This window comes from Austrofundulus limnaeus, unplaced genomic scaffold (assembly GCF_001266775.1).
Source record: "Austrofundulus limnaeus strain Quisiro unplaced genomic scaffold, Austrofundulus_limnaeus-1.0 Scaffold6, whole genome shotgun sequence".
Lineage (NCBI taxonomy): Eukaryota > Metazoa > Chordata > Actinopteri > Cyprinodontiformes > Rivulidae > Austrofundulus > Austrofundulus limnaeus.
Window position 1 is genome coordinate 1,847,155 of NW_013952408.1, and position 9,208 is coordinate 1,856,362.

Sequence of the window (9,208 nt, forward strand, 5' to 3'; positions counted from 1 at the left end):
CATCTACAAGCTTTGCAACTGGGAAAACCTGAAAAATCAACAGTGTATCAAATACTTGTTCTCCCCACTGAATATGCTGGCAAAYGGCATGAAAAATGAACACTAAACTGACTATCAAATAGGTATTTTTCCATCTATTGCCTGACATTAAATAGAAAAATGATCCAAACACAAAATAAACCATGACATTTATTGCGGGTTTTATACTAACACAGCATCGATTCATTAATTTAAACCAGAGGTTCTCAAACTGGGGTCTGCTTGGGAGTCCTCATATAATTACAAGTTGATTTCGGTTTTTATTATTTAAAAATGTATATGTGGAACAATGTACAAGTAAACCAAACAAKAATAATGATTTCCATTGCATTTGAGGGTTAAATGGCAGTAAATTATTTTTAATCATGGGATTTATGAAGGGGTTCCTGAAAAATTTTCACCCTTGGGGTTAGGGTTGTTCATAATCGTATCGTGTGCAATTAATCGTCAGAAAAACAAACAATCGATTATTTTTTGGCACTTGACAATTAATACGATTAATGCCACCAGGCAGACTGACTGGATATTTCCCCGGTCAGTCTGCTCAGTGCTCCTCTCTGCTTCAAATATGACGAACATTAAAAAGGTTCTGTAATTTATTTATCTACAAACACAATTTAAAATTTGACGTGAAGTCTGTAATTTTGACGCAATTCGGAATAGATTTTTACGAAGAGCAAATCTTTCCCACTAAATTGGTCATGTGACCAGGACATAAGGGTATCCAGAGACTCCAGGGAATTAATCATCAAATTAATCATTGGCTAAATACCACAATTAAATCGTGATTAATTTTTTTGTCAATATTACCCAACCCTAATTGGGGTACCCAGACCCAAAATGATTGAGAACCACTGATCTAAACATTCTCAAAAATYAGGCAGAGTATAAGTCCAAAACAGAAGTGACCTCCTTGAGCCAGTGCACAGTGAACAATTTGCTCAGAAACAGTAAAGGATGCTATAAATAGCCCGCAACACAGACACCCCCACCCATAATACATATTTGCACCAAACTGGTTCAGAGCTGTCCCACACATAGGTGCTTTGATGTTCAAGATGAGGGATCAGTATTCTTCCTGATAATATGATTCAATGGGTTAGCTGTAGTGTTAACAGCAGAAACACTGACAGTGCTTTAGGGGGCTTGTAAATAAAAATTAATCTATAAAAATAACCTAATATAGATTTTTTTTCTCTTAACATCTCAAATTGTGGAGCTGAAAACTGTCACTTTACAAAGATGTGACTGGGCACTTTTCCAATTTTTTGGACATTTTAGAGACCAACCTTTCATTTACCAGCTCAAATACAAGGCAAATTTACAAACTTACTAAATGAAGCTAGACTTTCTTTCCTGTTGGAGTAGCTATTGATTGTGTTTTCCCAGAACATTTCACTCTACTATTTGTTCAGGTTTTACAAAAGCCAATGCAATATTAAAAATGTCATCAGTGCCAAGTTCAAACTGGTTATTTCAAAGGAAACTGTCATCATATAGGCRATGAATATGACCTAGGAACTGAAAACGTGACAAGAGGACTGACGGACACACAAAATGACACGACAGGCTGCAGCTGCAGAAAACCAACAGCATGAAATGTATTAAGCTGTGGAAGTACACCTGATTTCCTATCTTGGTCACAAGACATTTATTTAAAGATATCTGATCTTACTTAACGAAGCTTTGAATAAATCTGCAGTGTTGACGTATTTGGAAATGGTCATGAGATGTGATGCACATGGTCCTATAGTGCTGACTCTTCAGTGATTCAGAGTAACATCCTGTCATCTTATGACCACTGTCGTAGCAGCCACGTCGATGAGAAGCATGCAAAACTATTCAATCAGCTGTTTTAGCTACAAGGGAAAGGGGAGCGGGGTATTCGAAGATTGATGATGTGTTGGGATCAAATGTGCACCCTGACAGGCTGAGAATGATGAGCTGCTTACAGCTTAGGACTGAAGGAGTGGTGCAAGTTGAGAGAAAAATTACAGTTATTCAAAAGTATGATCTTAAAGTCAAATTTACAGGGGGAAAAAGGAGGGCTGTGTGACTGAGGCAGAACACGCAAAGAGAAATAAAATCTTCCTATCATAAAAATAGCTCATCTCACCTCCTCCAGTCAAACGCCACAAACTACTTTATAAAAACAAATATTCCATATTTGCTAAGCGGTGGCCAAAATGAATGAATAAATCATATTGCATTCCATGAAAGGTACTTGCTAGCATAGAACTGCTCGTTGCTTTAGTCTGATGACTTTAACAAACATTTGATCATACACACACATTATTAATTTAGCACATTTTAGTTGCTAAAGAATGAGACTGCAGAACAGGAGAACATAAGGAAGTAAAGATTTAACAAAACAATGAATGGTTTTCCCTTTCAAACATTTACATCAGGGCTGCACAATATATTGCAAATTTACTGTCATTGCAATAACAGGCTGTGCAATATGCATAACTGCAAAAGAACTGCAATAAATGGTTGGCTCAAATGTTTGCATTTACACGTTTTGTCAGTATCATCCTGATAAACAAAATGGACCAAAGATACCATAATGAATCCAGAGAACATGTCAGACAACAGCAATTAAAGAAATTGCAGTTGGATTTAAGTTCAACTTTTATTTAACATATTTTCAGATGTTTTTATTATTTATTTTATAAAAATCTGATAAGGGGCGATTTTCGGCGTTTAGAGAATCAGGAAAAGTTTTAGTCATTAAAAACTATTGCATGCAATTTGTAGTTTCACGGTGACTACAGCAACTCTGTCTATTTGCACATTATAAAAACAAAACTGTAAGGTTGTAAAGGAAATGATGTATTAGTTGTTTTTATTGCTCTGAACCCTGAGCAGAAAGACAWCAACACACTGCATACCATTTTGTTCATTTAATCCAAGTCATATTGCAGTGTTTCYCCTACCAATATCCAAGGGGGGCAGGTCTAACACTAATGAAAAAAATAACTATAACTGGTCCAAATCATTTAAAAAGTGTCCTAAGTGAACAACATAATAATGTGCACGGCCTAGAATATTGCTTTTGTAAGCTGGCCACAGAAAAACAAACCCAAACGGCCATGCAAAATGTGTTGCACGGCATTAAGGGTGCAAATACCCAGAATTCAGTGAAACTACATCTGAAAAATCGCATTTTCTTTCAATGAATCGCCAACTAGTCTCCAACAGTCACTGCCCTGTGAGACACTTTAAGCAGTAATAAAAGTAAGTTTTGTTATGAATAAATACAGAAATTCATACCTTAAAATGACCATAAAACTATATGGTATCAAAATAATGTTTTAAGAAATACTCAACATTCATAGGTGGGCAATCCTGGTCCCTGAGGGCTGCTATCCTGCATGCTTTACTGGTTTCCCTGCTCCAACACACCTGATTCAGTGATTAAATTACTGCTTCAAGTTCTGCAGATGCCTATTAATCATCCATCCATTTAAATCAAGTGTGCTGGAGCAGAAAAACAAGTAAAACATGCAAGATTGCCCACCTCTATCATTATAAACACGTCAATCATATGCAGTACTTATGGCTTGATTCAACTCACTTAGTTCGTGTGAATATTCTAGGTTTGCTCCTTTTAGCTCTTTTTAAATAGAAAAGGGGGTTGAACAAAAAATGTCAGATATGTGCTGAGGTGTGTTTCTGTGTTTAACTGGGTAAAACTAACTCAGCAGGTCCCGCCAACTGAACAGTTTCCATCAGCAACTTACTTCCTAGTTTCACCCCCCCCCCCTTTACTGAATCGTCAGTTAGTAAATACGTATTTATCAGAAAGGCATGCTGAACGTTTAGGGAGAAACGATGCACAAATTTAATTTGAATAGGCAGCAAATATAGACTGTTTTCAGCAACCACGCTCGCAAGTGGAGCGATCATGCAGATGTGGGCTCCGTCTATTTGCTGAAACAAAGCGTGCCATCTGTGTTGGTTACTAAAACGTGACCAACTCGGACAGTTTTATTTGCTCCTGTCTAATAACAGTGGACGTCCACTTTAAATAAAAGAAATACTTCGTTTAACCATGCTTAACTCGGTTTGTTTAATAAAAGCGTTTAATAAAAACGTATTGGTAAGGCTAGCAAAACGTGGAGCGAATGCAAACATTTCCGTCAACWAGCTCATTCTTGCGATTTGTCACAAAATGAAAAATGTTGTTCTCATTATTTGTCATTCTTGCATTACTGCAAATAAATGGCTCGCATTAAATGATTGAACCGAAACGACTTTAGCGCTAGGTGAGTCAGATAAAGTGGATATGGTTGCAGACGGGCTCGGCGCCGTGCTGGAATATTCTCGCTGCTAAATTAGCCGCCAAGCTAGCCAGCGGTGCCGTCTGCGGCCGMTTAGCAGTCCCTACTAATCAGCCATTAAAACATTGTTGATTCATTACACTAGCAAGAGGGGTTTATCATAGATAGAACAACAAAACACCAGCAACAGTAAGGCTTTTCTCGCTAACGCCTCTTTTCTATTTCAGCTAACTCACGGGCTAATGACTGGCCTTGCTTTAGCTCCACGACATAGATGCATCCCGTAGCGATCAGGCACAGCTCCGCCGTAATGACAATAATTAGACCGCTGGGGGTGAAGAGCGGCGGTATAAACGCGTCTTGTTGATAAATCGCCACGTTCAGCGTTAGATCTGGCATAAAAATACGAGGGTCTGTCGCTTTTTTGAGTTTATGTGGATGTTAGAAAGCGCACAAACCTGAGGAGGCCGCCATCTTCTTCAGTCGGGTCCAGAAGCACGCAGAGGTGTGGACATGAGAGCGGCTAAAACTGGAGCGAGCAGCAGCACAGTGAGGCGGCTGGTTCCCGCACTGCAACTCTCACACGCCTCGCTTTTATTAGATAAAATAACAAGTATCTAGTCGTAACAGAGCAGAGTATTTGAATGAGAGAAACTCACTATAACTGCCTCAGTTTTTCTAATCGTTTACTGTAAATAGTCATATCCCAAGTGTCCACATAATCGTGCATATCATTTAGGACAGAGGTTAACAACTGGGGTCCACAAGCTCTATCTTGGGGGGAATCCTCAAAAAAATAACCATATATTAACTTGGATTTTATTTTAAAAATTTAATATGGGGATTGGGGAACAATGCACTAGTAAAACAAACATACTAAATCAAACAAAAATTGTTATTCCCATAGTATTTAGGGGTTAAAATGACAGTAAATGATTTCTAAAAACAGCATGGGGTTTATGAGGGGGTCCCTGGAAAATTTTCACACCCGTTTCCCATGCCAATATTTAAAAATACACAACTGAAGATTTAAACTAAATAAAGTTAGTTTTTCCCTATTTAACATCTCATACTTTTGTACACTGCTCAAAAAATAAAGGGAACACTTAACGCACGCTAAGTCCAAGTAAATCAAACTTTTGTGAAGCACATTCAACTCTGTACAGAACAAAGTACTCAATGCGAATATTTCATTGATTAAGATCTGGAGTTAGCGTGCGTTAAGTGTTCCCTTTATTTTCTTGAGCAGTGTATTTTATCCATTAATAAACAGCTAAAACAAAACCATGACAAAACCTACAGATTGTTATGAACCCATATTACTGAAGGGCAACGTTCAACAAGTATAGCAAACTATAGCTAGGAAGTTTTAATTTATATCCTGCTAAAACAAAACCAAACATTTCAATAAGCAGCAATTTATTTATTAACATGAAGGCTATGCAAGCTACAATTCAATACCACATAATGCAACCAGAGAAGCACAAAACAAAAAAATATCACTTCCAAACAACAAAAAAGGAGCTTGTTAACACCATCTCCGATAGGTTTCTCATATTTTATCTTTAAATCATAAATGACTCCAATTCTCAACCAAGACACAGGATTATTTTGAACCTTGTCTATAAATCTGAGTAATATATGCAAAGAACCAATGCTTTTTCTATTATACAAACTTTTTTTTTTACAGTGACTACGAGAGACCGACGCTAGGAATGAYTGTTTGCTTTAAGCGAGCAGGCGAACAGTTTTCCCAGTGACCGTCAAATAGTCCTCGTCAGCGAGAGCTCGCAGCGCCTCGTCGAACAGCTCCTTGGTGATCGCCTGCAAACAGCGTGACCAAAGAGGAAGGAAATACAGGAAGTGAGAGGAAATATTCACCTTAAAAACGTTATGAAAGCGTCGAACATGAATATTTATACTGTAGGCATGTTTTCGTTAACACGGGTTCATTAGAAATGCAGAATTGAAAAGCAAAAAAAAAAATAAATAAAAATAAAAAAAAAGGAGTCTTTTTGATAAGTCTGATCCGGACAACACTTACGGTTTCAGATTGTCCTCTGAGGTCATCGAGCAGCTGCTGGTACTTCATGGCCGGCGTCTTTCCTTTGGCCTGAATCAGCTTCTTCAGGGCTTGGGCCACCTCCTCCTTACGTTTGCGGGCCGTGGCACTCATGCCTGTAAATCAGGGAAACTGAAGTTAACTTGTCGTGACACAAGACAAGTTCTTTGAACCGTACAAAGGACGACTGATGCACACCTGTTGTCAGAATCGAGATGTCGACCAATCCAGTCCTGGGGTCCGTGGCCGACTGTTTGAGGGCCTCTCGGTGCAGCCGCTTGGCCTCCTCCACGTCGATGGTCTCCACCTTCTCRGAGAAGCGTACTTTGGCGTGCGCCTCTGCCAATCGGATCAGCGACTCCAGCTGTCTAGGGTAGGCGGACACCATCCCGTGACCGCTGCCGATCTTCCTCATGTCGACGTAGGCCTTGAGGACGAACAAGAACGAGGTCAGCTGGCAGTCGCGACAGACGGGACACCAAAACCGACGCTTTTACGTGCTCGATGGAAATAAACAAACCTCGATGAGGGCCTGGCTGGCTTCTTCGCTCAGCCTCGGGCTGATGTACGTCCGGGCGTACGCGATGTAGTCCTTCAGCACGGCCATGTCCAGGAACTCTTCCTCCATCTGCTCCTCGCTCTGGTAGTACAGGGACACCAGGTGGTGAGCCAGTCTGCGGTCGTAAGCCTCATCCTGGGGATCCAGCATCAGGAAGATGAGGTCGAATCTGAAGGAGTGAAAATATGTTGTGTTAAAAGGAGCAGCGATGTCACGTTTAAAGTCTTCAAACGCTCGTTTTTTTGGCATCAGAGAGGAAAAACTCTGGATTCCACATTCGATTCAGTCCAATTTTCTACTGGAAAAGCAAAGAAGCAAAAATCTGTATCAAATCGGGCATGTTTGTTAATAACTTAATAATCCTGAACTTCATTCAACTTTCGCCTCTTTTTAGTTTTTTCTTCCTGCAGACTTTTTTTGGCATTTAGCAAATAATTTCAGGCGTCAGTCAGAAAGGAGTTTTTGGGGTTTATGTTTATTCGACAGGGTGGGGGGTGGGACCTGAGGGTGGACTGAGGTCATTTTTCCATGAATCTGACAGTCTTTTGCTACAACGTGCTTCAGATAAGACATACATTTTACATGGCCTACCAACACAATTTAAAAACCGGTGTATAGACTTAAGTCTTTACTTTTGACACAAACTGGAACAGATTCTAAGGGAGCGAACCTTTCCCACTAGAGTGATTTAAATCAGTCATATGAATGGGACGTGCTGGTGTCCAGAGCCTCCAGGGAATTAATAGTCATCGGCTAAATACCACAATTAATTGTGATTATTTCATTTTTTTAAACAAATATTGCCAAACCCTAATAATCCAGCCCATTTTATAGTATGTATAAGAAAGAGCATCAAAACTGATGATGAAGTAGTAACTCATTCAATATTGCTCCCTAAAGTTAGAGTAAAAAAATTCCCAWTTYGTAAGATTTCTTAAAAAAMAACAACAACAYTTTATATAATTGAAAGTGCATTTCTATACCTGGACAGCAGAGTGTGAGGCAGCTGGATGTTCTCGATCGTGGTCTTTTTGGGGTTCCACTGAGATTCTACAGGGTTTGCAGCAGCCAGCACAGCAGTACGAGCGTTCAGCTGGCAAATGATGCCCGCCTGCAAGTACAGGAATAAGAAAACTGATAAGTTTCTGTTTAAAGTCTTCCATATACACCCGAGCTCAGTCTCCTAAGCTCCTAAACGATTTCACACCTTTAAAAAAAAAAATCTGTGAAACCCACCTTGGCGATGGAGAGGGTCTGCTGCTCCATGACCTCGTGCAGCACGGAGCGCGTGTTGTCGCTCATCTTGTCGAATTCGTCGATGCAGCAGATGCCGTTGTCGCTCAGCACCAGCGCTCCAGTCTGTAGGACCAGCTGCCGGGTCTCCGGGTCCTTCATGACGTAGGCGGTGAGGCCCACGGCGCTGGAGCCCTTCCCCGACGTGTACTGGCCGCGGGGCACCAGGTTGTAGACGTACTGGAGCAGCTGGGACTTGCTGGTGCCGGGGTCTCCGCAGAGGAGGATGTTCACCTCGGCGCGGAAGTTCCCCCGGCCCGTCTGGCTGAAGTCTTTGCGAGTGCCTCCGAATAGCTGCAGCAAGATGCCCTGGAACAAAAACAAAAAGGGAAACGTTCCTCTTTTACGTAAATCTTGACCGACCATTCAGCAGAGGTGTATAGTAACTAATAAATAAATATACTTTGTTACAGGACTTAAAAGTTCCTGTAACATGCATATTCTTCTAATACAAAAAGTCTAAAAAAAACACGTTAAGTCTTAATACACAGAATTTTACCCATTTTGTCACATAAATGGCATATTTTCTTTTGAACTTGGCACAGCCAATGTTAAACAGGAAGTGACATCAAAGGGGAACTCTTTAACAAACAAACAAAAGAAAACTCTCTGGTCTTTTTTATTGAAACAATAATATTTGAACTTATCCTTATCTCTATCTGATCGTGACTCAAAATAATCTTAAGAAACATCAGATTCTTCTCTACAGTCTGAGTTGTTAGCTGTTGTAGCAATGCTCTGTTCACAGACATACCCCTTTGACATCACTTCCTGTTACTTTAAATGCAAATATCTGAACAAATGTTCATCTCAGCGACATGAAATTTCTTTTGCAATATTTTATCAATGTCCTCTTTCCAATAAAGAATTCATGTGCATTACAAAAATTTGACGTCACGGGCACTTTAAGTCAATTTGAGGATCTGTAATTTTACTCTTACATTTATTTTGTTACATTCAAAACATAAATAT

At 39.8% G+C, this 9,208-nt stretch overlaps 2 protein-coding genes across 3 annotated transcripts in view; both read right to left on the reverse strand.

The window, feature by feature from the left end:
- The window catches only part of ube2v2 (ubiquitin-conjugating enzyme E2 variant 2), a 7,373-nt gene extending 2,488 nt beyond the window's left edge, over window positions 1-4,885 (reverse strand). Inside the window, exon 1 of the mRNA XM_014030081.1 lies at window positions 4,781-4,885. Within this exon, the coding sequence (XP_013885535.1) occupies window positions 4,781-4,796 (16 nt within the window). The 5' untranslated portion in view covers window positions 4,797-4,885. The remainder of the gene's footprint in view (window positions 1-4,780) is intronic.
- An 839-nt stretch (window positions 4,886-5,724) lies between these two features.
- mcm4 (minichromosome maintenance complex component 4) overlaps window positions 5,725-9,208 on the reverse strand; it is an 8,765-nt gene continuing 5,281 nt past the window's right edge. For both annotated transcript variants that reach the window (XM_014030091.1, XM_014030100.1), the window contains exons 12-17: window positions 8,180-8,545; window positions 7,927-8,054; window positions 6,905-7,112; window positions 6,583-6,811; window positions 6,367-6,500; window positions 5,725-6,146 (exon numbers count right to left, since the gene is read on the reverse strand). In XM_014030091.1, coding sequence (XP_013885545.1) covers window positions 6,051-6,146; window positions 6,367-6,500; window positions 6,583-6,811; window positions 6,905-7,112; window positions 7,927-8,054; window positions 8,180-8,545 — 1,161 coding nt within the window. In that variant the 3' untranslated portion in view covers window positions 5,725-6,050. The remainder of the gene's footprint in view (window positions 6,147-6,366; window positions 6,501-6,582; window positions 6,812-6,904; window positions 7,113-7,926; window positions 8,055-8,179; window positions 8,546-9,208) is intronic.